At 39.1% G+C, this 27,272-nt stretch overlaps 1 protein-coding gene across 5 annotated transcripts; it reads left to right on the top strand.

Moving 5' to 3' along the window:
* Nucleotides 1-2,479: 2,479 nt before the first annotated feature.
* TLR6 (toll like receptor 6) lies at nt 2,480-26,869 on the top strand. 5 transcript variants are annotated; one of them, XM_031664657.1, is made up of 4 exons: nt 7,742-7,780; nt 8,054-8,314; nt 9,299-9,400; nt 21,933-26,869. In XM_031664657.1, the coding sequence occupies exon 4, from the start codon at nt 21,997-21,999 to the stop codon at nt 24,385-24,387; it is 2,391 nt and encodes a 796-aa protein (XP_031520517.1). In that variant the 5' UTR covers nt 7,742-7,780; nt 8,054-8,314; nt 9,299-9,400; nt 21,933-21,996; the 3' UTR covers nt 24,388-26,869. The 5 variants fall into 5 exon arrangements, with proteins under 5 accessions (XP_021794047.2, XP_031520516.1, XP_021794049.2 ...); XM_031664656.1 differs by having other exon boundaries at nt 7,703-8,314; XM_021938355.2 differs by lacking the exons at nt 7,742-7,780; nt 8,054-8,314; nt 9,299-9,400 and adding an exon at nt 2,480-2,602.
* Nucleotides 26,870-27,272: the final 403 nt, after the last annotated feature.

Raw genomic sequence — 27,272 nt, forward strand, 5'->3', positions numbered from 1 at the left:
TATGTATCCTTTGAGAAAAAAAGATTCATATGCCTCTATCAACATACGTATGTAGACCCTTGTATTAAGTTTCCTGTGGCTACCATGACAAATCACCACAGACTGTGTGGCTTAAAACAACAAAAATTTATTCCCTCAGCGTTCTGGAGGCCAGAAGTTCAAAATCAAGGTGTTCATAGGGTGATGCTCTCTCCAGCCTCTGGCGGCTCCAGGCATCCCTTGCCTCGTGACTGCAATACCGCAGTCTCTGCCTCTGTTTGCAAATGCTCCGCTTCTCTGTGTCTCTCTTCTCTGTGTGTCTCATGAGGACACAGGGTGTCTTTTAAAGCAGCGTGCATGGTGTAATGCTGAAGTGCATAGGCACTGGGGCCAAACTGCTTGGGTTCGAACCCCAGTCCCACCACTGACCAGCAGTGCAAGCCGGAAACATTACTCAGCTGCTCCTGCCCGGGTGCTAAGTGGAGATGATGTAACAGTACTTATCTCACAGCACCTTAATACGTTCATACTTGGAAAGTAGTCACAGCAATGCCTGGCAAGAAGATAACCTGTGTAAATGTATAATAGGCTAGATTTTATACAATTGATGTCATACTCTTCTTACGGTTCTGCACCTTGATTTTCTTTCTTTCTTTTCTTTTGAGCCAGAGTCTCACTCTTTTGCCCAGGCTGGAGTGCAGTGGGACAATCTCGGCTCACTGCAACCTGCGCCTTCCGGGTTCCAGTGATTCTTCTGCCTCATTTTCCCGAGGAGCTGGGAGTACAGGTACCTGCCACTATACCCAGCTAATTTTCGTGTTTTTAGTAGAGACGGGGTTTCGCCATGTTGGCCAAGCCAGTCTTGAATTCCTGGCCTCTGGCAGTCTACCCACCTCAGCCTCCCAAAGTGCTGAGATTACAGGCATGAGCCACTGTGCCCAGCCTGCACCTTGATTTTCTTCACTTCATAGTATATCCTGAAATCTTTACCCCTCAGCGTACAAAAAACCATATGATTTATACCAAACTCCTTACTATTATGACTTCTCTTCTATGTCGGGCACTATTCCAGCCACTTTAAATTCAGTATCTTTCCTAAAAGTACTCCCATTTTGTGGATGAATAAATGGAGGTTGAGGAACTTGTCCCAAGCCTCACAGTAAGTGGCCAAGTGGGGAGTTCGGCCCAGTACTGTCTGTTTCTTTGTTTGCTTAACTGTCATTGCTGTCTTCACTATTACTTGATTTTTGTGTTTTTGTCATCCCCTTGCAGACGTTTCTGAGTTATGACAGCCTCGACAAGAATGGTCTCCTTGTTCCTGAACGTTGGTGATGTGATGCAATCTCCTAATGACATGTCAATGTGCCCAGATCTGCAGTGATGGTTGTGTGTTTTCTTAAGACGTTAGTCCACGGTTACTTGAAATTCCCTCAAAGCCACAGCCAGCCCTTTCCCTTGGCTTGTTTCACAAATCTGGTTTCCCAGGGTCACAGATACCTGCTGCTTTCTGGCTGTCTCCTTTTGTCAGTGGAGCAGAGATCCATCCACTCTTACTGAGCCTCCCCAGAGACTTCCTGTTATGTTTGATGAGTAAGGATGAATGGTAAGAAGTCAGCCTTTCTCTTCCTCCTGAAAGCAGAAGTGATTCTTACCGAGGTGTCCAACTTTGTCATTAGCCGAATTGTAAGGTCTTACCTTGTTGTCTTTTTTTTTTTTTTTTTAAATAAAGATGAGATCATGCCAGACAGTGAGATAAATTATGGAATGATTGTTTTACTCATGCTTTCTGTTCTTTTCAGAACTCAGTTAAGTGGGAAGTCTGGGGAAAAGGGTTTACAGTCCACCGGAAGTCTCTGCTTAACCAGAGACTTCTGGTAATCAGCCTTTGTTGATGTCATTCTGAAATTCTTCTAAATGGTCTTTAGAAAATTGATTTTTAAATGAGTCCTGTAGGATTTCAGTGTTATTTATTATTCCTAAATTAAAATCTAAACCATTTAATAACACCAAATGTTGATCAGAATGTGGGTATGAGTCCTTCTAGATATGGCTAAATATGTCATCATAAATGTGTATCAACCAGTAAACTTTCCTTAGAGGTTGATTTTTAAAAACCCCAAATTGTGGAACTATACTTATTTTGTTTTATAGTATCTCATCCAGCTAAAATAATGCTCAAAATCACTTGGTAAGGGAAACTGCAATTATTCTTGAAATGTTAAATATGATGATAATAGAAAACAGGCTGTTTAAAATAACTTTCCACTTGGGTGACAAATGTAATATCCAGGCTGTAAACTCTTACAGAGAAATATTACCTTAGAAAAATATTTTTCTTCACATTGAAATGTTTGTAAGTTGCTTCCTCACACGAATTAGAAAATTTGATCACTGGTTTAGTCTGTAGCCCAGAAAAACCTGCTAACTCACATACCTCCTGACCTTTCACAGGGAAGTATATACGTAGGAGTAATTCCAGTATGCGCCAACAGATGGCACCAATCTGTTTCTAAGGTATCGCTTTACTCAATTTTAAACTAAGAACTTGTGTTTGTCAAGCATTTACAATTGTATTTCCGTTCATTTACAAGTTATTTTCTCTTCTTCTGAAAAAGAGATCTTGGTAAGTAAAAAGACTTCTGTGACTTTTTCACATTATGGCACAGGTGCTTCAAGTAAGCAAGTTTGCTAACCATTCATTATACAGGAAATAGGTCGTTTCCTTAAAATTTTTGCAAAATGATTTGAAGTGGTTTTTTTTTGTAAATGTTGCAAATGTCCTTTGAATTTCACAAGCAGGATAAAAAGCAGTGTCTTTACAGCTGTCTTGAAAAGATGGAAAACAACTAGCACTTGCGGTGATGAGGAAAAAAACTAATGTTATTTATTTCTTCTGCTTTGACCTAGTGAATTTTCTCTTTTCATCTTTCTCTAGTTTATTGTTTTCAGTAACATTTAACAGTAATTTATATATACCACTGATATGGCACCTATGTATTATACGTTTTTACAGCAGACATGTGTTTGATCTCCCTTGTCGTTTGGTACTATAATAGTTTGCTAGTCTGTGTCTGTCCCTGATTCATAAGCTTTTTGAAAGCAGGAATTATGTCAGTCTGATTCATATTTATATCCCTGGTGCCTAGTGCGTAGCATGGCACTGGCAGAAAAATAGACTCTGAATAAACATTTATTAAATGGAGGAAGTGGCCGGGACCAAGCCCTTCACAACCTTGAATCTGGCACAGTCTAGCAATTGCCTTCCTCCAGGTCACTCCACCTTCAGTTTGACAAATGAAGCAATGTTTTTCTTGCCTATTTGTTGACTTGATTATGTGATCTTTCCTCCACTTATCTCACTTAATGTTTTGTTTTTTTTTTCTGGTCTATTCTTCCTTGTAGTTTTAATTTTCATAGGTCTTGTCTACCCTTTTTTTCTGAAATATAGCTTATTTCATCTATTTCCTCACCCTTCTTATTTGATGCATTTTAAAAATCAAGAGCTTTTACCTGTTTATTTATTTTTACTTTCTTTAAAAAACTGAACTCTCTAATCTTCCACTCTCATCTTCCCATTTTTCCCTGCTTTTTTCCCAATAAATATAAAAGTTACTATCTTGTTCGTTTAGTGTATACCCTAGGAACTGCCTCAGGGTATGAATGCCTCTGGAGGAGTATTGCGTTTTTGTGGCAGGATACTATAAGGACAACTGACCAGCTTTCCCATCTGGTGGCTGATTTTCAGTCTCATGAACCCAGACACCATGGGTCTGGTTGCCAGGGACCTGTAGGGTGGGTCCTCATCTATGAATGTCAGTTATCTACTATTATCTGAAAGTTCTCCATCTTTATATTTTAGTATTGCAAATAAAACAAGCATGTTTCTTTAAATATAAAATATTTTTACACAACTATAAAGACAACTCTTAAATTGTCTTATGATAACTTTTTTGGATTATAAAGGGTGCTCAAAATGAGACATTTTAGGGATATCTGAAAGTATAAGAAAGAAAATTAAATTCATCTATAATTCAGAGATTCAGAGAACCGTTATTATTAGTATTTGGTGTATTTCATCACATTTTTTGTCCTCTAGCTTTTATGTATATGTCAGGTTTTAATCATATTTTCCAAAATTAGAGTCCTACTACACACATTTTTTTTTTTTTTTTTTTGAGACAGGGTCTCACTCTGTCACCCAGGCTGGAATGCAGTGGCGCAATCTCGGCTCACTGCAAGCTCTGCCTCCCGGGTTCACGCCATTCTCCTGCCTCAGCCTCCCGAGTAGCTGGGACTACAGGCACCCGCCACCACGCCCGGCTAATTTTTTTTGTATTTTTTAGTAGAGACAGGATTTCACCATGTTAGCCAGGATGGTCTCGATCTCCTGACCTCGTGATCCACCCACCTCAGTCTCCCAAAGTGCTGGGATTATAAGCGTGAGCCACCACGCCTGGCCATAATTTTCTATTACTGTATTCATTTAACATTATCATTTTTTCAAAGTACAGTATGTGAGGCTGCATATTATTTAATTATATATAACTGATTTAACCATTTTCTATATTAGACATTTTGATTTTTTCAGTATTTCATTATGTCATGAGTATCCTTATAGTCATATCTTTTGTGTGTTATTTTTGACTATTTCTTTAGAAAATTCCTTGTAGTGGAATTGCTAAAATAAAGGGAGGTATATTTTTAAGAAATTTATATAAATTACCAAATTGCCCTTTAGAAAGGTTGTACTAATTTTTCATTCCTGCCTAAGTGGTAAATGAGGGTTCTTATTTTAGTTCCCACCTACCAACCCAGATATTATATTTTTAAATTTTCCCTATTTGATAGGTGAAAAAAAAATCTTGCCTTTTAAAAAATCTTTTAAGAAACAAGAATCCTCCTTTGACCCCCTTTATCTTTTTATGCTTAAATATCTTATAGTAAAAATAACAAGCTTCTGGTAACCTATTTCTAAATGCTTTATTGTCTATCTCTAAAAAAATTACATTTTCCTAAAATAGCCAAATAACATTATAAAAAATTAAAATGTATTTCTTAATAGCGTCTAATAGCTGGTCCGTCATAGAACCTGCCCCTCCTCTTGTTACTGAATATGTTTTGTAGCAAGTCTGTCTTAACTGAGATCTAATTCAAGATCATGAGTTTCATCTAGATGTTATGTGCTTTTTTGATTTAACATGCAGTTTTATTTTTTGTCAGATTGGACGTTATTCATATTATTGGCAATTGATTTTTGGCAAATTATTCAGTAAATAGTACAGTAAACTTAATTTTGAATGTTAAAAGTTTGAAAAATATAGATAAAAACTAAGAGGAAAATAAAATTCCATTATAATCTTACTGTGCAAGGATAATCACTGTTCATATCTTGATATGTATCTTATTAATTTTTCTACTTGCATAGGTACATATTTACTTTGGTACTTTTTAAATAAACTGCATTTTGGCACATATAGTGAAAATATTTTTATGCAATTTGATTTTTATTATTTGTAAAGGGTACATAGTAGTATTTAATTATACAGAGATACTAAAATCTATTTGACAACCTGCTATTTTTGGATAATTGAGGGATTTTTTTCAAAATATAATTTATTTTTGCCAGAAGGAGTGGCTTGTACCTGTAACTCCAGCTCTGTGGGAGGCTGGCATAAGCCCAGGATCTTAAGCTATGATTGTGCCACTACACTCCAGCCTGGGCAGTGGAACAAAACCTTATCTCTTAAAAAGAAAGTATTTAAGAAAATAGTAATGATAATAATTTATTTTGTGCCGGGCACTGTATTCTTTTATTGGTGCTAACATTTTTTCAATGACTTCTCTGTGGTTTTCCACATTGGCAGTCTTTTTTTTTTTTTTTTTTTTTTGAGACGGAGTCTCGCTCTGCCACCCAGGCTGGAGTGCAATGGCCAGATCTCAGCTCACTGCAAGCTCCGCCTCCCGGGTTCACGCCATTCTCCTGCCTCAGCCTCCCAAGTAGCTGGGACTACAGGCACCCGCCACCACGCCCGGCTAGTTTTTTGTATTTTTTAGTAGAGACGAGGTTTCACCGTGTTAGCCAGGATGGTCTCGATCTCCTGACCTCGTGATCCACCCGTCTCGGCCTCCCAAAGTGCTGGGATTACAGGCTTGAGCCACCGCGCCCGACAGTCTTATAATCTAAAAATAATAATGATTTTCTTTCTTAATTTCAGTATTTCTTCCTGTCATTTTTTTTCCTTTATTACAGTGGTTAAAACTTCCAGAAAGAACAATGTGTGCACTCTTGATGTTGACTTTAACAGGAATGCCTCGGGGTGGGATTTTGATTAAAGTTAGATATTTGAGGTATTCTTTATCAAGTTTTCAAAGTATCTTTTAAATATCTAAAGTTGTATTTTTGAGGTTTTTTTATCAAGTTTTCAAAGTGTCTTTTAAATATTTAAAGTTGTATTTTTAATCAAAGATGAGAACTGAATTTTATCAAGTGAATTTTTCACCTTTAAGAGATGCTCACCTATTTTTCTTGTTTGACCTACTCATGTGAATTATTGTTGCAGACTTGTTAATGATAGACCATTTCTACAATCCCAGAAACATCCTAATTACTCCTTGTGTTATTTCTTCAGGACACAGCTAGATTGATTGGGGTTTCTTCATTCTGAGCTCTATCCCTTCCCCACAAATGACTGAAATTTATCCCTTTCATGTGTATTTTCTCATAATTACTCTTAATTTTATAATATATATACTTACAAATGTTTTTCTAACAACATCAGGAGTTAATTGGCATCTATAGCTTCCTTTCAATCAGACAAGTACCTTACATGGTTTTAGTGCACTCTCTCCCTCCCTACCCCACCTTCAGCCAACTCCCTTCTTATCATTGGCAGTTTTTAGCTTGAGATTTTTATTAAGATTTTTGTCATCAATGCTTTTTGGTACTTAGCACTCAATTTTACTACTTTTCTTTGCTAAATAATCCTTCTTGTATTTTATTATTTTGGAGTCAATTTCTTTTTAAACTCTCCATCCTCTGTGAATTCAGATATGGATCTGTCTTCCATGTCTTTTAGCATTTTAGTATATTTTCTATCTCTTTAGCCTCCTGTGCTGAGTTTTGGGAAAATTCTCCTTGGTCTTCTCTATCATTAATTTTCTCATTAGAGGTGCTATTTGCAACTTAACTCATCCAATGAGTTTTTTGTTTCAATAATTGTCTTTAGTTTCCATTATTCTTACTCTATTTTTAAAAGAATCTTGGCTCTTTCTGAGGATATCTATTACAAATGCCTATTCTGCTCTTTTATTTCCGTTTTGTTGGATAATAACTTCTTTCATATCTTGAGTTTGGCTCCTTTCTATTATGGTGTTTGCTTTCTGCAGTGTCATGCTTCTTGATTGTGCAACTGTATTTAGGGCTTCTTGTGAAAGTGCTTGTTGATCTATTTTCATAGCCTGCTTGTTGGGATGCTGGATCAAACCAGTCTCTACTAATTTTCTCTCTCTCTCTCTCTCTCTCTCTCTCTCTCTCTCTCTCCTGAGACGTCTCACTCTGTGGCCCAGCCTGGAGTACAGCGGCACAATCTCAGCTCACTGCAACCTCCACCTCCCGGGTTCATGTGATTTTCCTGCCTCAGCCTCCTGAGTAGCTGGGACTACAGGCATCCACCGCCACGCCTGGCTAATTTTTGTATTTTTGGTGGAGACAGGGTTTCACCATGTTGGCTGGGCTGGTCTTGAACTCCTGACCTGAGGTGATCCATCCACCTTGGCCTTCCAAAGTGCTGGGATTACAGAGGTGAGCCACCATGCCCGGCCCCTGTCTCTAGTAATTTTCCACTGTTGCTGTAAGAAATTACCACAAACTTTGTGGCTTAAAACAATATTCATTTATTATCTTACAGTTCTGTAGGATAGGAGTCTGACACAGGTCTTTTTGGGCTAAAATCAAGGGACTGGCAAGGCTGCATTCTTTCTGGAGGCTCTAGGAGAGAATCCAGGTACTTGCCTTTTCAAACTTCTAGAGGCTGCTGACATTTCTTGACTCATGGTCCCCTTCCTTTATCTTCAGGGCCAGCAAGGTTGGGCCAAGTTCTTCTCATATCGCGTCACCCTGGCATCCTCTCTGCCTTCCTCTTCCACTTTTAAGGATGCTTGTGATTACACTGGGGCCACCCAAATAATTCAGGATAATCTTCCTATTTTAAGATCAGCTGATTAGCAACTATAATTTCATCGGCAACATTAATTTTCCTTTGCCATGTGACATACCGTGTTCACCAATCTGAGGATTAGAAGTAGACATCTTCGGGAGGCCAGGATTCTATCATAGGTGAGTCCCTTTCCAGGTTTCAGAGACTTCTTGGTTTCAGTCCCCTAAGGGTCCCCTTGCCTTTTAGTGTGTTATGGATCTATCTATTGGTCCCTTGATATAGATAAAACTTTAATAGATAGATATAGATATAACTTAATATTTTAAAAAATATTTGGTCATTTCAGGAATTAAAAGGCAAGAAGAGGAAGCTGGAACATATACAGACCACCTTTTTGACTATCATAATTTGTAATGTTTGTATTTGAAAATGTGATTTTGTCACCCAGGCTGGAGTGCAGTGGCACAATCTTGGTTCACTGCAACCTCCACCTCCCGGGTTCAAGCAGTTCTCCTGTCTCAGCCTCCCAAGTAGCTGGGACTACAGGTGTGCACCACCGCACCTGGCTAATTTTTTTTTATTTGTTTAGTAGAGACAGGGTTTCACCTTGTTGGCAAGGCTGGTCTCGAACTCCTCACCTCAGGAGATCCACCCACCTCAGCCTCCCAAAGTGCTGGGATTACAGGTCTGAGCCACCACGCCAGACCTCTTAGAACATTTTAAAAAGTGATTTTAAAAGTTTCTTTTATAGTCAGAAATATGACTTTCATAATTTATGTTTTGGGATACTTAAGATATATGTATTTGACCTAAAAAACCATTGATTTTAGTAAATGCTCCATGAACTCTAGAGACTTAGACATATGATGTTCTCTTTTTGTAGGGTACAATTTATGTGTCTATTAAATCCTTTATTAATTATCTTATTCAAATGTCCATATATGTTTATTTTTTGCTACTTGATCTAACAGTGACCCAGAGAAATATGCTAAATACTTTTGCTCACAATGTCTCCTTGTGTTTTGTAACATTTTTTACTTTCTAAATTTTGATGCAATATTACTTGCTGCATAAGTGTTCTTATCTGTTACATCGTCATTGTGAGCTATTTGTTTTGACCATATAACCAGTATAAAGTAGTAGCTTCTTCTATCATTGCCCAGGTCTCTAGTACTTTGACCAATATATACTTTGTATATATTGTGTATACACACTGCAATTCCTGATGAACATCTCTACCAGCATTCCAGTTGCTGTCCATATCTGTAAGTATTGTTGTCTGAGTTACACATCTCAGAATGCAGTGTGCTCCCTAAAGTGGTTCCCTGCCCCGTGTCCAGCTCTTACCTGGTAGTGTCCATCACGAAGTGTAAAGTCTGGAGAGAATGGAGTGTGGCAGTCCATAGAAGGAAAACCCAACATGCTGATCCACTTATATCAGTACCACTGGGGTAAAAGGGACACTGCCTAATTACTCATTAAGTACTAGTTGGAATTCATCCTCAGTCTTTGAATCAGACAGAGAGAGGACAAATTTCTTCCTGACTTTCTTCAGGGAGTCTGTTTTCCTGAGACAAAGCTTGAGTGTGGCAGCTTTGCCCTAACACAGCTCCAGTTACATTTTTGTGAGTGAAGATGCTCCTGGATCCTGCCATTACATTTCTGTGCTTCCTTGTTTTCAGTGGCAAAGTGGATTTTCAAATGTATGTGTGTCTCTGTGGGTGTTCTGATGGGCGGTTGGGAGAAATTATATGGATCAGTGAAGAGCTTTTAACCATATGCCATTCTGTAACAAAAGTTCCCCAACTCAGTTTTCACTCTTCCAAAGAATGGTTGGTTGAAACTCTACTCATCTCTTGCCTGTTTTACTATTTCCAATATATCCTCTGATGATGAAAAGTGGATCCTTTGTAAATAAAGGACTCATCTCTTGCCTGTTTTATTATTTCCAATATATCCTCTGATGGTGAAAAGTGGATCCTTTGTAAATAAAGGACTCATCTCTTGAGTGCTTTACTAGTTCCAGTATATCCCCTGATGGTGAAAAGTGGGTCCTTTGTAAATAAAACTGAGCAGTGAGCGGTCCTCATTTTGGTAATCTGCTCTTAATTATTTCTGCAACACAGAGCCCTACTTTAAAAATATTGGTGACTGCTTTTGTCCCCCAGAAGCTCACAGACGCTTTCCTATGTAGAACAGGGCCTGAAAAGGTTCTGAGCCAGTCTGGCAGTTCCAATCCTTTGTTTCAATCATGAACATGGGGTGTGTGGGCTCACGCACCTGCCTCCGTGCCTCAGCCAGGTAACCTTTTCTTGTTCGCTCAGCATCATTGTCATGAACATCAACATCTATAATCTGTTGTAATGCAATGAGGCTTTCCGGGCCCTGAGAAAGTAGTTATCTCTTCCATACAGCAGCTTTAGCCTGACAAACTTTTTCATTTTGTCAGTGTGCTAGCTGTTGGAACTTGGTGTTTTCAGATTATCATGTGCTGAATCCTGTCTCTCTAAATTTGTGGCTTGCAGTCTAATCTAGGTTGGAAAAATACCCATTGTAATGGGAATTGTGTCAACAATGAGATTCTGTAACTAAAACACTCCTGGGATTAAAAAGAGCACAGTATATGTGCCCTTGCTATGGCCTAAATGTTTGTGTCTCTCCGAAATTCATATGCTGAAGCCTAATTACCAACATGATGGTATTAGGTGTGTGGGCCTCTGGAAGGTGATTAGTTCATGAGGACAGGCAGCCAGGATGCCCCTGTGGGAGCTGGGTGGCCATGGAGAGTTGTCTGGCCTTGTGTGCTGGCACACAGAGGTATGCTGGCTTTTGCCCTCCATGGGGGCTCACAAATGCTTTTCTGTGCAGATCAGAGCCTAAGGGGAATAGACTCCTAAGCATATATATGAGTTTCTGAGACTGGCTCCTCGCTTTCCCTTTAGAATAATTCTAGTCCCACCGCTTTTTCGCAGTCACAAACATTGGATCTGTGGGCTTGTGTGCCTGTTACCAGCCCCCAGCAAGGCACAAATGCCCAGTTTGGCCTGGGTTAGTTGCATTTTCTCACTGGCTCCATGAATGGTGATATTATTTCTGCCAGGCCACTTATAGCTAGTTTTGGTCAGGTCCAGTTCATGAAGGTAGAGGAAGTAGGTAGTTCCCCTTAAGATATAAATGTAGCCTCGTTCCAGTCCTCATCTGCCCTCCCAAAAGGATTGATTCCTCTTGTCCTCCACAGGGCTTTGACCATCATGTTGCAGGCAGATCCACCTCCTAGCCAGCCCTCAGTGTCTTGCCAACCACTCTCCTCCCCTTCCTTTCCTTTTCCTGTCACCTTGGCCAAATTGGGTTGGGGATCAGAAAGTTGGGTTTGGGTCAGAATCCTGAAAGACACAATCCCAAGTGCCGTAATCCTGAATGTTGAAATCCTGGAATATCAAAATCCTGAAAATATAATTCTGAAAAACATTTTTAAACATTCTTTAAAAGACATTCATTTACATTTTTGAAAGGAGATTTATTTGAGAAACATATGAAAACATTACAATATTTTATAAGTCACTTTACGCAATAAAATAGATAATAGTGACATACATATTTTTGCAAGCATGAACACTCAGATATGCTAAGGGCAGTTAGCATAAACACTCATGAACAGATGAACCGTGCTCACAAATAAATGGCTTATATAACTGCTGCTGCCATCCACACTGTCAAACCATGTTGGGCAACCTAAGTCCTTTGATGTGATTGATCAAAAACTGTGACGGGTCACCACCACATATATAGTTGCCCAGAGAGCTGAGAGCTTGAGAAATTTTATCTTTCATGAATGCAGATGGACAAAAAGGACTTCTCTTCATTTATTGAAAAAGTCTCCGTTTTTTTTTTTTTGTTTTTTTTTTCTCTCTCTCTCTCTCTCCTTTTAATCTCTGCTCACTGCAACCACCTCTGCCTCCTGGGCCCAAGCCATCTTCTACTTCTTTCACCTAACAAAATGGATTTAGGGATCATCCATCCCTTCCTCCCTTCCTCCCTCCCTCCCTCCCTCCCTCCCTCCCTCCCTCCCTCCCTTCCTTCCTTCCTTCCTTCCTTCCTTCCTTTCTCTCTCTGTTTCTTTCTCTCTTTTACTTTCTTTCTCTCTCTTTAACTTTCTTTCTCTCTGTCTTTCTCTCTCTCCCTCTCTCCTTCCTTTCTTTCCTTGCTTCCCTCCTCTTTCTTTCTTCCTTCCCTCTCCTTTCTTCTTCCCTTCCTTCCTTCCTTCCTTCATTCCTTCTTTCCTTCCTCCCCTCCCTCCTTCCCTTCCTTCTTTCCTTCCTTCCTTCCTTCCTTCCTTCCTTCCTTCCTTCCTTCCTTCCTTCCTTCCTTCCTTCCTTCCTTCCTTCCTTCCTTCCTTCCTTCCTTCTTTTTCTCTTTCTTTCTTCTTTCCTTCCCCACAAAATAATTATACATATTTATGGGGTAGCTATAATATTTTGACACATGCATACAGTGTGTCAAATCAGGGTGTTTAGGATATCCACCATCTCAAACATTTATAATTTTGTATGTGGGTGGGGGAACATTTCAGATCTTCTCTTCTAGCTGTTTTGAAATATACAATAAATTATTGTTAGCTATAGTCACCCTACTGTGTTACTGAACACTAGAACTTGTTCTTTTTATCTAAATGTATGTTTTTATCCTTTAACCAACCTCTCTTCATTCCCCAACTCACCTCTTAGTCTCTGGTAACTATTGTTCTACTCTCTACCTTGCTGAGATGAGTATTGTAGCTCCCACAGATGAATGAGAACACATAATATTTGTCTTTCTGTGCCTGGCTTATTTTGCTAACATAATGACCTCCAGGTCCATCCATATTGCTGCAAATGACAGGATTTAATTATTTTTAGTGACTGAATGGTATTCCATTGTGTATATATATCATATTTTCTTTATCCATTCATCTGTTGGTGGACACTTAGGTTGATTCCATATTTTGGCTATTGTGGATAGTGCTGCAATCAGCATGGAGGTGCAGGTATCCCTTTGATACACTGATTTCTGTTCTTTTAGATAAACATCCAGAAGTGGGGTTGCTGGATTGTATGTTAGTTCTATTCTTAGGTTTGTGAGACACCTCCATACTGTTCTCCATAATGGCTGTACTAATTTACATTCCCGCCAACAGTGTATAAGAGTTCCCTTTTCTCTGCACTTTCACCAGCATTTTCTATTTATCATCTTTTTGATGATAGCCATTTAAATTAGAATGAGATGATATCTCATTGTGGTTTTGATTTGCACTTTCCTGATGATTCATGGTAAGCATTTTTTTCATATACCAGTTGGCCATTTGTGTATCTTCTTTTGAGAAATGTCGATTCAAATCCTTTGCCTTCTTTTTCATAGGATTATTATTATTATTGCTGTTGAGTTGTTTAAGTTCTTTGTATATTGTGGTTATTAGTCTTTATTGGATGAATAGTTTGCAAATATTTTTGCCCATTTAACCCTGTTATCTCTTTACCCTGTTGATTGTTTCCTGTGCTGTGTAGAAGATTTTAGTTCAATATAGTCCCATTTGTCTATTTATGTTTTCATTGCCTGTACTTTTGAAATCTTAGCCATAAAATCTTTACCTAGACCAATGTCCTGAAGCATTTGTTCTGTTTTCTCTTAGTAGTTTTATACTTTCAAGTCTTACATTTTTTAATCAATTTTGAATTGATTTTTGCATATGGTGAGAGATAGGGGTCTAGTTTCATTCTTTGGTGAGAGATAGGGGTCTAATTTCATTCTTATACATATGACTGAATATGAAGAGTGGCCTTTCCCCAATGTGTGTTGTTGGCACTTTTGTTGAAAATTGATTGCATAATTTCTGGGTTCTATATTCTGTTCTGTTGGTCTATGTATCTGTTTTTGTACTAATACCATGCTACTTTTGCTTTGTAGTATCTTTTGAAGTCAAGTAGTATGATCCCTTCAGTTTTGTCCTTTTTCCTCAGTATTGATTTGGCTATTTGGGGTGTTTTCTCATTCCATATGAATTTTGAGATTATTTTTTATATTTCTGTAAATAATATCATTGGTATTTTGATAGGGATTGCATTGGATCTGTAGATTGCTTTGAGTAGTGTGGTCATTTTAACAATATTAATTCTTCCAATCCATGAACATGGGATGTCTTTCCATTTTTTGTGTTCTCAATTTCTGTCATCAGTATTTTGTAGTCTTTTTGTAGGGGCCTTTTGCCTTCTTGATTAAGTTTATTCCTAGGTATTGTAATTGTCTTGTAACTATGCAAATAGGATTACTTTCTTGATTTCTTTTCTTTTTTTTTTTTGAGACTGAGTCTCACTCTGTCACCCAGTGTGGAGTGCAGTGGCACAATCTCAGCTCACTGCAACATCTGCCTCCTGGGTTCAAGTGATTCTCATGCCTCAGCCTCCTGAGTAGCTAGGATGCCAGGTGTCCACCAACACGCCTGGGTAATTTTTTGTATTTTTAGTAGAGATAAGGTTTCACCATGTTGGCCAGGCTGGTCTTGAACTCCTGACCTCAGGAGATCTGCCTGCCTCAGCCTCCCAGAGTTCTGGGATTACAGATGTGAGTCATGACACACAGCCCTTGTCTGGTTTTGGTATCAGGAAAATGCTGGCTTTGTAGAATGAGTTAGGAGGAATACCTTCATCTTCAATTTTTTTGAATAGTTTGAGAAAATTTTGTTTTAATTATTTGTTAAAAGTTTTGCATAATTCAGCAGTAAAGTCATCCAGTCCTGAGATTTTCTTTGTTGGGAAATGTTTTATTACTGATTCAAACTTATTACTTATTATTGGTCTGTTCATATTTTTCTATTTCTTCCAGGCTCAAACTTGGTAGGTTGTATGTACCCAGAAATTTACACATTTCCTGTAGGGTTTCCAATTAGTTAACATATAGGTGTTCATAATAGTCTCTAACAATCTTTTGTATTTCTGTGGTATCAGTTGTAATGTCTCCTTTTTCATTTCTGATTTTATTTATTTTGGTCTTCTTTCTTTTCTTGTCTTGGTTAGTCTAAGGTTTATTGGACATTGGTTTATTAAGGTTAGCTAAAGGTTTATCGATTTTGTTTATCTTTTTAAAAAACCAATTTTTTGTTTTATTGATCTTTTCTATTTTTAAATATCTCTTTTGTTTAGTTCTCTGAGCTTTAGTATTTATTTCCTTCTACTAATATTAGGAAGTGTTTGTTGTTGCTTTTCTATTTGTTCTTGCTTCCTTGAGGTTCGTTGTTAGGTTGTTTATTTCAAATCCTTCTACTTTTTTTGATGGAGGCATTTATTGCTATGAATTTCCATCTTAGCACTGTTTTTGCTGTATCTCCCAGGCTTTGGTGTGCTGTGTTTGCATTTTAATTTTTTTCAAGAAATTTTTTTTACCTCCTATTTAATTTTTTCATTCACCAAATGGTTGTTCAGGAGCATGTTGCTTAATTTCCATGTATTTATACAGTTTCCAAAGTTCATCTTGTTATTGATTTGTAGTTTTATTCCATTGTGACCTGAGAAAATACTTGATATGATTTGATTTTTAAAACTTTGTTGAAACTTGTTTTGTGTCCTAAGATACGGTCTATTCTGGACAATGTTCCATGCACTGATGAGAAGAATGTGTACTCTGCAGCTATCAGATGAAATGTTCTGTAAATATCAGTTAGGTCCATTTGGTCTAAAGTGCAGTTTAAACCCAATGTTTCTTTGCTGATATTCTGTCTAAATGATGTGTTCAGTGCTGAGAATGGGATGTTGAAGTTCCCAACTATTACTGTATTGGAGTCTCTCTCTCTCTTTTGATCTAATAATATTTGCTTTATATATCTGGGTGTTCCTGTGTGGGACACGTATATACTTAGAATTGTTACATCCTTTTGCTGAATTGATCCCTTTAACATTATATAATGGCTTTTTTGTCTTTTTTTAATAGTTTTATACTTAAAGTCTGTTTTATCTGATAAGTATAGCTATTCTTGCTTGCTTTTGGTTTCCATTGGCAGGGAATATCTTTTTCCTTTCCTTCAATTTCAGTCTATGTGTGTCTTTGAAGGTGAAGTGAGTGTCTTGTAAGCAGCATATAGTTGGATAATTTAAAAAAATCTATTCAGCTAGTTTATATCTTTTAAGTGAGGAAGTTAATCTTTTTACATTCAAGGTTATTACTGATAGGCAAGGACTTATTTCTGTCAGTTGGCTCATTGTTTTCCGGTTGTTTTGTATATCTTTTGTTCCTTTCTTCCTCTCGTTGTTTATCGTTGAACTTTGGTGGTTTTCTGTAGTAGTAACTTCAACTCTTTTCTCTCTTTCATTTATGTATTTGCTCTACTAGTGAGTTTTATACTTTCATATGTTTTCATAGTGGTAGATATAATCTTTTCACTTCCAGATGTTCTACTCTCTTAAGCTTTTCTTGTAGGGCTTGTCTAGTGGTGATGAATTCCCTTAGTTGTCACTTGTCTGGGAAAGAATATTTCTCCTTCATTATGGAAGGATAACTTTGATGGGTATAGTCTTCTTGGCTGACAGTTTCTTCTTTCAGCACTTTGAATATATTATCCCATTCTCTCCTGGCCTGTAGTTTCTGCTGAAAAATCTTAGTCTGATGGGGAGACTCTTACATATGACTTGACTTTTTTATTCCTTGCTGTTTTTAGGATTCTCTTTTTGTCTTCAACTTTTGAGAGTTTGACTGTGATCTTCCTCAGAGAGAACATTTTTGAATTAAATCTATTTGGGAATTTTTGAGCTTCTTGTATCTGGATGTCTATACTTCTTTCAAGACCTGGGAAGTTTTTAGCTATTATTTCATTAATTAGGCTTTCTATCCCTTTGCTCATCTCTTCTCCTTCTGGAACTCCCAAAATGTGAATTTTGTTTGCTTAATGGTGTCCCATAGGCTTTCCTTATTCTTTTTTATTCCTTTTTTTTGCCTCACTGGGTTATTTCAAAAGACCTTTCAGTTCAGAAATTCTTTCTTTTGCTCAATCTAGTCTATTGTTTCTTGATTTTTAAGTATATATATATATATATATATATTTTTTTTTTTTGAGATGGCGTTTTGCTCTTGTCACCCAGGCTGGAGCATAATGGTACGATCTCGGCTCACTGCAACGTCTGCCTCCCAGGTTCAAGTGATTCTTGTGCCTCAGCCCCGCAAGTAGCTGGGATTATAGGTGCCCGCCACCACGCCCAACTAATTTTTGTATTTTTTCTTTTTTTTTTTTTTTTTTTAGTAGAGATAAGGTTTCACCATTTTGGCCAGGCTCGTCTTGAACTCCTGAACTCAGGTGATCCACCCACCTCGGCCTCCCAAAGTGCTGGGGTTACAGAGGTGAGCCACTGCAACTGGCCTAGTCTATTGTTTGTACAAGCTCTTGATTATATTTTTTTATTTCATTTATTGACTTCTGTAGTTCCAAAATTTCTATTTGGTTCTACTTTTAATATATATTTCTTTGTTGAATTTCTGACTCAGATCATAAATTGTTTTTCTGATTTCTTTGTATTATTTATCTATGCTCTCTTGTAACTCACTGAGTTTCTTTAGTATCATTATTTTGAATTATTTTTCAGGCATTTTATAGATTTTCTTTTTGTTGGGATCTGTTATTAGACAATTATTGTGTCCTTTGGAGGTTTCATGTTTCCTTGCACTTTTGTATCTCTTGTGTCCTTATGTTGATATCTATGCATCTGATGTAATAGCTGCTGCTTCCAATTTTATGGATTGACTTTCACAGGGAAAGACTTTTGCCTCTAGGTGTTTTTATAGTGTTAGTTGAGTATAGGGTGCTTTGGCTTTGATTCTGAGTGCGCACAGCAGTGTAGTTTCTGTATGATTTCTTCAGCTGTCATCAGTATCGCTGGCATTTGGGGTTCCTCAGTGGCTTAGGTTGCAGTTGTTAGCAGATGCTATGGCAAAGCTTTGCTGGGAATGGGGAAACCAGGCAGGCCTCTTCTCAGGCACCAGTGGTGGCAGCAGTCGCCTAGGCTTGCCGGTTGTCAGGCCCCCACGTGATGTATGTGGGCACTGGTGGTGATGGGTCCTTGAGCCTACAGGAGATTTAGTTGGATGTGTGCAGTGGCAGTAATGGACCAAGTGGGAGGGTAGGTTCTTGGGCCCCTGTACAATTTGCGTAGCATCAACTATGGCAGTAGCAAAAGTGGGCCAACCCTCTGGCCCCCAAGTGGTATGCACAGGCAGCAGCAGTGGCAGCAGCAAGCTGGGCAAGCCAGTCCCCAGGACCCCATGTGGCATGCGTGGATGAATGTTGGCCATGGCAGTGGCAGGCAGGCACTAGTAGCGGAGGGCATGGTGGACCTGTCCTCAGGCCGCTTGGAGGCATGTGTAGATGTGTGGTAGTCCTGCTGCTAGAGAAGGTGGGGTTGCTGTAAGTGGTGGTGGCCCTGGGCAGGTAGCTCTTAGGCTCTGGGGAATGCACACGTTGACTCCCTTTGTCCCAGGGAGAGCCATTAGGTGCACTGTGCTTCCTGTTTCCTGGGATGTAGGGCATTGCATGGGCTAGAGTGCTGAGGACCTAGCTGCACTGCTGATCTTAGCTGGCATCAATGCTGTAGCCCTCTAGGTGGATGTAGGAGAATATCAGTGGGGCTTCAGGGGTATGGAGATTCAGGGTTGTTGGGCCCCAGAACAAGATGTGTTTGGTGAGGGCTGGGCTCTTAAAAGAGCCTTATGCTGAAGCTGTTTGGGTCTCAGGGTATGGGGTATGTGGGACCCAATGTGAAGTCCCATTGTGGAACAATGCCACTGCATAGGTTCCAGACAGCCTCAGGGCATGTGAGGGCCAAGGAGCTAGCTCATGGCCAGGATTACAGGAGTCCATAGTGGAAATGTGGACCTCTGAAGATCTCTCAGTTATCCTTTCCCTGGAATGGGAAGTTCCTCCTGGTTTTGAGCTAGTCCCAGCTGGGCTGGCTGCTTCACTTCCCTCTTCTCCCATGCCTCAGAGGTGCACTGTCACTTCTATGCTGAATTCCAGGGTTCTCTCTTAGATGCTCATTCAATGTGTGATTATCTGCTCACTGTTTTGGTCCTTCTTTGCAGAGGGCGTGAGTGCTAGGTGCCTCTATTCAACCATTTTAATGCTTCTCCAGCTCATTTTTTAATTGTTGAATAGTATTTTATTGTGTGAATGTACCAGTTTGTTAATCTTTTTACCTGTTGAGGGATATCTTGTTGCTTCCAATGTTTGGCAGTTACGAATAAAGCTTCTATAGACATCCACATGGAGTCTTTTATATGGACATAAATTTTACGTTCTTTTGGTTAAATACCCAGGAATGTGATTTGCTGGATCTTATAAGACTATGCTTAGTTTTATAAGAAACTGCCCTCCATAGTGGCTGCACCATTTTGCATTCCCACCAACAGTGAAAGAGAGTTCTTGTTGCTCCGCATCCTCACCAACATTTGATGTTGTTTTTGGATTTTACCCATTCTCATAAGTGTAGTGTAATTTCATTGCTATATTCATCTGCAAAACCATGATGAAATATGATGTCGAATAGCTATTTATATGTGTATTTGCTCTTTATAGATCTTCTTTGGTGAGGTGTCTGTTTAGATTTTTGTGCCCATTTAAAAACTAGGTTGCTTGTTTTCTTATTGTGGAGCTTAAGAGTTCTTTGCATATTTTGGATACAAGTCCCTATCATATATGAGTTTTGCAAATATCTTCTCTCAATCCATGGTTTGCCTTTTTCACTCTCTTGTAGTGTCTTTTGCAAAGCAAAAATTTTAATTTTAATGAGGTCCAACTTAACAGTGTTTTCTTTCTTGGATTATGTTTTTGATGTGGTATCTAAAAAATCATCACCAAATCCAAAGTCACCTAGATTATTTTCTCCTGTGTTATCTTCTGGAAGTTTTATAGTTTTGCATTATACATTTAGGTCTATGCTTAATTTTGAGCTAATTTTTGTGAAAACTGTAAGGTCTGTGTCTAACTTCTTTCTCCTTCCCCTTCCCCTTCCCCTTCCCCTTCCCCTTCTTCTTCTTCTTCTTCTTCTTCTTCATGTGGAGGTCTAATTGTTCCAGCACCATTTGTTGAAAAGACTATCCATTCTCCACTGAGTTGCCTTTGCTCCTTTGTCAAACAGCAGTTGATTATTTCTGTGTGGGTCTATTTCTAAGCTCTGTATTCTGGCCAGTTGATCTATTTGTCTATTCTTTCACCAAAACCACACTGCCTTGATTGCTGTAGCTTTGTAGCCAGCCTCAATGTTAGATGGTGTCAGTTATCTGACTTTGTTCTTTTAATTTCTTTTCCTGTGAATAAACAATACTTTCTTGTTTCTTTGCATGGCTAATTTTTTTAAACAAATAAATTAGAGATTCCTTTAAGGCCAAGTTACACAATCAAAAAGACAACAATCTCTTTCCATTTGCTTTTTGCAAGGTTTGTGTTATTTCAGGGCAAAACCCGGAGCAAGTCCACTGGCAAATCTGGGGGCTAGTGATTATTTTGTTTTGATTTTTATTTTTTAAAATCAGACATTTAAAACACTGTAATGAGGTAACTCTAAAAATCAAATTCTGTCCCCCTTTCCCAGAGCTTTTTTTTTTTTTTTTTTTTTTTTTTTTGACCAGAGTCTCATTCTGTCATCCAGGTTGGAGTGCAGGCTTATTGGAGCCTCGACTTCCCCAGGCCCAAACAGTCCTCCCACCTCAGCCTCCCAAGTAGCTGGGACTATAGGCACATGCCACCATGCCCAGCTAATTCTTGTATTTTTTGTAGAGATGGAGTTTCACCATGTTGTGCAGGCTGGCTTTGAACTCCTAGACTCAAGTGATCCCCCTGCTTTGCCCTCCCCAAGTTCTGGGATTACAGAACTTGAGCCACTGTGGCTGGCCTCCCTTTCCCAGAGTGTGTTGCTGCTTTTTTGTGGCTTATAGTTGCTTGTTTAATGACTTTGCTAAATATTTTTTATAAAGACTATTCTTTATCATGTGTGGCTATTACATTTTCTGTCCAGTTAGCTTAGTGGTCAGCCAGTGACTTGAGATTTCTTTAAACATCTGGAGCAAAAACAAAAACAAAACAAAATACCAGGAGCAAAACAAAAACTCCCCTGATCTTTGCAGATTGGCTGTGTTGGATCACTTTCTCAATGCTTAGCCAGCTTATTCACAGCTCTACCTTAGCCTTCACTTCCTGCATGCATGGAAGCTGAAGATGAGCCAGAGGTGAAGTTTAGGATTTTCTCAGGTCTCCTCTGAACATGTGTCCAGCCTTGGGCACATGAGTGGACTTCTAGACTACTTGGTACATACAGAGATTTCCAAAGCCTTTTTTCTCCCATGTACCTTTTTCTGTATATCTTTGCGTATTTCCCAGGCTTTTTGATGTGTCTGCTGCTTGCCCCCTCTGTTAGCCCTTGCTCAGGTGGCTGCAGCTAGTATATTTGCCTTTTTAAATGTTTACAGCAAACACCACCCAGAAGGCTGCTCCAGACCTGAGAAAGTTCTAAGGTGTACAAAACAAAGGCAAGCCCCTGAGTGTGAATCCCTTAGGCAGCAACCAGACAGGTCAAAACAGACAACCACAATTCTTTGATAACAAGACCTATATTGCCCCTTCTGGCGTGAGCAAGCTATATAACTGGTTATAGAAAGTATCATATTAAATTATGGGAACAGAAACGACTCTACTAGTGAATGAAGAAATCGTTTAGATTTTATGGTTAGTAAGTGGAGGTTTGAGAGTAACCATCAGATCTTTATTAATCTTAGTGTGTACTATATTTCTAGAATTTGGACTCATATCAAGATGCTCTGAAGAACAACAACCCTTTAGGATAGCCACTGCAACATCATGACCAAAGACAAAGAACCTGTTGTTAAAAGCTTCAATTTTGTTTGCCTTATGATCATAATAGTTGGAACCAGAATCCAGTTCTCCGACGGAAGTGAATTTGCAGTAGACCAGTCAAAAAGAGGTCTTACTCATGTTCCCAAAGACCTACCGCTGAAAACCAAAGTCTTAGATATGTCTCACAACTACATAGCTGAGCTTCAGGTCTCTGACATACGCTTTCTGTCAGAGTTGAAAGTTTTGAGACTTTCCCATAACAAAATCCAGCTACTTGATTTAAGTGTTTTCAAGTTCAACCAGGACTTGGAATATTTGGATTTATCTCATAATCAGTTGCAAAAGATATCCTGCCATCCTATTATGAGTTTCAGGCATTTAGATCTCTCATTCAATGACTTCAAGGCCCTGCCCATCTGTAAGCAATTTGGCAACTTGTCACAACTGAATTTCTTGGGGTTGAGTGCTATGAAGTTACAAAAATTAGATTTACTGCCAATTGCTCACTTGCATCTAAGTTACATCCTTCTGGATTTAAGAAATTATTATATAAAAGAAAATGAGACAGAAAGTCTACAAATTCTGAATGCAAAAACACTTCACCTTGTTTTTCACCCAACTAGTTTATTCTCTATCCAAGTGAACATATCAGTTAATACTTTAGGGTGCTTACAACTGACTAATATTAAATTAAATGATGACAACTGTCAAGTTTTCATTAAATTTTTATTAGAACTCACCAGAGGTCCAACCTTACTGAATTTTACCCTCAATCACATAGAAACAACTTGGAAATGCCTGGTGAGAGTCTTTCAATTTCTTTGGCCCAAACCTGTGGAATATCTCAATATTTACAATTTAACAATAATTGAAAGCATTCATGAAGAAGATTTTACTTATTCTAAAACGACATTGAAAGCATTGAAAATAGAACATATCACGAACCAAGTTTTTATCTTTTCACAGACAGCATTGTACACCGTGTTTTCTGAGATGAACATTATGATGTTAACCATTTCAGATACACCTTTTATACACATGCTGTGTCCTCATGCACCAAGCACATTCAAGTTTTTGAACTTTACCCAGAATGTTTTCACAGATAGTATTTTTGAAAAATGTTCCACGTTAGTTAAATTGGAGACACTTATCTTACAAAAGAATGGATTAAAAGACCTTTTCAAAGTAGGTCTCATGACTAAGGATATGCCATCTTTGGAAATACTGGATGTTAGCTGGAATTCTTTGGAATCTGGTAGACATAAGGAAAACTGCACTTGGGTTGAGAGTATAGTGGTGTTAAATTTGTCTTCAAATACACTTACTGACTCTGTTTTCAGATGTTTACCTCCCAGGATCAAGGTACTTGATCTTCACAACAATAAAATAAAGAGCATTCCTAAACAAGTCGTAAAACTGGAAGCTTTGCAAGAACTCAATGTTGCTTTCAATTCTTTAACCGACCTTCCTGGATGTGGCAGCTTTAGCAGCCTTTCTGTATTGATCATTGATCACAATTCAGTTTCCCACCCATCAGCTGATTTCTTCCAGAGCTGCCAGAAGATGAGGTCAATAAAAGCAGGGAACAATCCATTCCAGTGTACCTGTGAGCTAAGAGAATTTGTCAAAAACATAGAGCAAGTATCAAGTGAAGTGGTAGAGGGCTGGCCTGATTCTTATAAGTGTGACTACCCAGAAAGTTATAGAGGAACCCCACTAAAGGACTTTCACATGTCTGAATTATCCTGCAACATAACTCTGCTGATCGTCACCATCGGTGCCACCATGCTGGTGTTGGCTGTGACTGTGACCTTCCTCTGCATCTACTTGGATCTGCCCTGGTATCTCAGGATGGTGTGCCAGTGGACCCAGACCCGGCGCAGGGCCAGGAATGTACCCTTAGAAGAACTCCAAAGAAATCTCCAGTTTCATGCATTTATTTCATATAGTGAACATGATTCTGCCTGGGTGAAAAATGAATTGGTACCTTACCTAGAGAAAGAAGGTATGCAGGTTTGCCTTCATGAGAGAAACTTTGTTCCTGGTAAGAGCATTGTGGAAAATATCATCAACTGCATTGAGAAGAGTTACAAGTCCATCTTTGTTTTGTCTCCCAACTTTGTCCAGAGTGAGTGGTGCCATTATGAACTCTACTTTGCCCATCACAATCTGTTTCATGAAGGATCTAATAACCTAATCCTCATCTTACTGGAACCCATTCCACAGAACAGCATTCCCAACAAGTACCACAAGCTGAGGGCTCTGATGACGCAGAGGACTTATTTGCAATGGCCCAAGGAGAAAAGCAAACGTGGGCTCTTTTGGGCTAACATTAGAGCCACTTTTAATGTGAAATTAACACTAGTCACTGAAAACAATGATGTGAAATCTTAAAAAAAATTAGAAAACTCAACTTAAGAAACCATATTTACTTGGATGATGGTGAACAGTACAGTTCTAAGTAACCTCCATTATCCTCATGCCTTCAGGAAAGACTTAACAAAAACAACGTTTCATCTGGGGAATTGGGCTAGGCGGTGAGGTGGTACTCAACTTTCCAGTTAGAGACAGCCCGGTCTCTTCTGGTTTAGTCATTATGTCTCAAATTGAAACAGTCTCTTTTGAGTGAATTCTCAGTTTTTCAGCCCCTCTCCACTCTGTTTTCCCAAATGGATTCTGTGTGAGCAAGAGTTTATATGGCTTCATGGCAGCAAGGAAACAGTCAACCTCAGCGTCACATGCACTGGTCCTCAGAGTGCCCTGTCAATCCTATTGGTTTCTGGGTCAGCGTCATCATTCTCTTCAAGTTTGGGGCTTGGGGAAAAAATTAGATCAGCTACGGCATATAAAAAAGTCTTTTGTTTCACATATGTGTAATAACTTTTTTTTTTTTATCCTGCTACACAAATATGTAATTAACCAATGAGGACTCATGATGTAATAGTGTATGTATGTAAAGGGAAATATGGACTTAGTCATAAACTGTTAAGGTGAAAGACGTGGATTTACCTGCTTTCCAAGAAAACTCAGGGCCAAATTTATTTGTAACTGGGTATTGAATGGGACTTTTCTGGTTGTCTTAGAATTCTGGCTAAAGCCTCAAAGCTAACATGACAGTAACTGCACCCACATGATACTAGACACAGCCAGCCTGGACTTATCAAAAGAGCAGAAAGAGACCAATGACTCCCCATCTGTATTATCCATCTCTAGAGACTAGAGTCAAAAGCATGATTAAAGAGTCATTAAGCGGAGGTTCTAGACCATAGGGAGGTTGCTTTGAATTTCTTGCAGACAAATGTGAGGGACTCTAAGCACAGTAGAAAGTAGCCTGGCATCCCACTCCAAGACTGAAAGCTTGCAGAGTAACAGGAGCACACGGGTTCAGTGCAGCAAATGTGGTATGGCTTGAGAATTCTTGGAAGAGCTTGATGAGTGTTTGCTGGAGTTTGGGATGAGGGTGGGCACTGGGAACACAGAGACTGGTAAATAGTGCTTAGCAAATACAAGTGCTTGATAAATATTTGTTGAATGAATAGATGAGTTCTTCCCACCTGGGGAATTCAGAAGGTGAAAGTTGGCTTGAGCAACCCAAAATGGCAGGATGAGGGAAGAGAAGCAGTGATAGCAACCTGCCCTTCCATTATTGGCATGGTAAAAGGATATGAATTTCTTCACATGGCTTTGACTATGGAAGAGTAGCTGGGCTTGCGTTGTCATGATGGGATATCAGTCAATAGGGTAGCCTGTTGTGCAAAGAGACTATAGCAGTAAGAGGACATGGGGTTAGGCAGAAGAGGGGTTTGGGGTGGAGGTTGCTGCAAGATGTCAGCCAGATAATGTGCCCCTGCATCATGGAACTGTGCCATGTGGGGTACACTCAAGGCCCTCCAATAATTCACAGATGTGCCCTGTGAAAAAGCCAGCATTTGGACTCCGCCATAGTAACTGGCAGGAGCATGTTGGCCTGTCTGCCTTATTCAATAGTTAACTACAGGAAGATCTGCTCCTCTTTGTGTAATGCCCTCTTCCCTTGCAATGGCGTGGGGACATCTAGAATATAGAGAAGACAGAGACAATGGAGGAAGAGTAAACTGACTGTATTCCTTCTTCATTTCACTGCAAGGAAGGCCAAGCAGAATTTTGAATGAGGTGTGAGATTGCTGTTAAATTGCACTGGCCTGGACATTTTAATCCCTTATATAGAGGTGCAAGGACTAAAATGAGATTTGTCACTAAAATTTATGGTATCTGCCCAAGATTCAGGAGTGATGATTGAAGGAGATCCAACAGAACTTCGTTGTAAGGCAGTGGTTAGAGACAAACGAAGCCCTTGCTTTCTGGACTTAGCTCATTCAATAAACTGGTTTCAGCCAGGCACGGTAGCTCACATCTGTAATCCCAGTACTGTGGGAGGATGAGGCAGGCGGATCACCTGAGGTCAGAAGTTCGAGACCAGCCTGGCCAACGTGGTGAAACCCCGTCTGTACTAAAAATACAAAAATTAGCTGGGTGTGGTGGTGCACACCTGTAGTCTCAGCTACTCGGGAGGCTGAGGCAGGAGAATCACTTGAACCTGGGAGACAGAGGCTGTAGTGAGCTGGGCAACAGAGCAAGACTCCATCTCAAAAAAATTAAAAGAAAAAGCTGTTTTCATAATAGCTGTAACAAAATAAGCCTTAATGACATTTTATTAGCATCATCTTCTGTCTGCATTAGCCCTTCCTTTCTCTTCAGGAGAACAACATTTATTTTCCTCCGTAGGCTCTATCCCAAAGGGCACATTCTTCCACAACCCCTGTTGAACAGATTTGTTGAACTGTTGCCTAAAAACAATAAAAACAATAAACAACCACAATAACAACAACAACAAAAATTGCCACAGATTCTAAATAATCAAGTATTTTTAAATGGTATCAATGTTTCCCACAAAATATTGTTGACATTGAAAATACAGAATTTTAGCATTAATTCTTTTTTTTTAAACCTACATCCCCTCAGCGGAGGGGCGTCCCTTCATCCTAGTGGAAAGTAGGGTCCTCACAGTCTTTCTCTGTAACATTCCTCCTGTTTCTTTTCTTCACAGCACACATAACTGTCTAAAATTATCTTGTTTGCTTAATTGTTTACTCGTTTTCTCTTTCTCTCCTCTAAAGTATAAGTTCCAGGAGAACGGGAGCCTTCTCCACCTGTTCCCTGCCCCTCCCCAGTGCCGAGGGGACGCTGCGCAACCCCACTGTAGATGCGCAGTAAAAACTCCTGGGATGAGCAAATGACTC

The sequence above is a fragment of the Papio anubis genome, chromosome 3 (assembly GCF_008728515.1).
Source record: "Papio anubis isolate 15944 chromosome 3, Panubis1.0, whole genome shotgun sequence".
NCBI classification, from domain to species: domain Eukaryota; kingdom Metazoa; phylum Chordata; class Mammalia; order Primates; family Cercopithecidae; genus Papio; species Papio anubis.

Bases quoted from the DNA above. Each gene is read 5' to 3' on its own strand.
- TLR6 (XM_021938355.2), top strand. From the start codon at position 21,997: ATGACCAAAGACAAAGAACCTGTTGTTAAAAGCTTCAATTTTGTTTGC.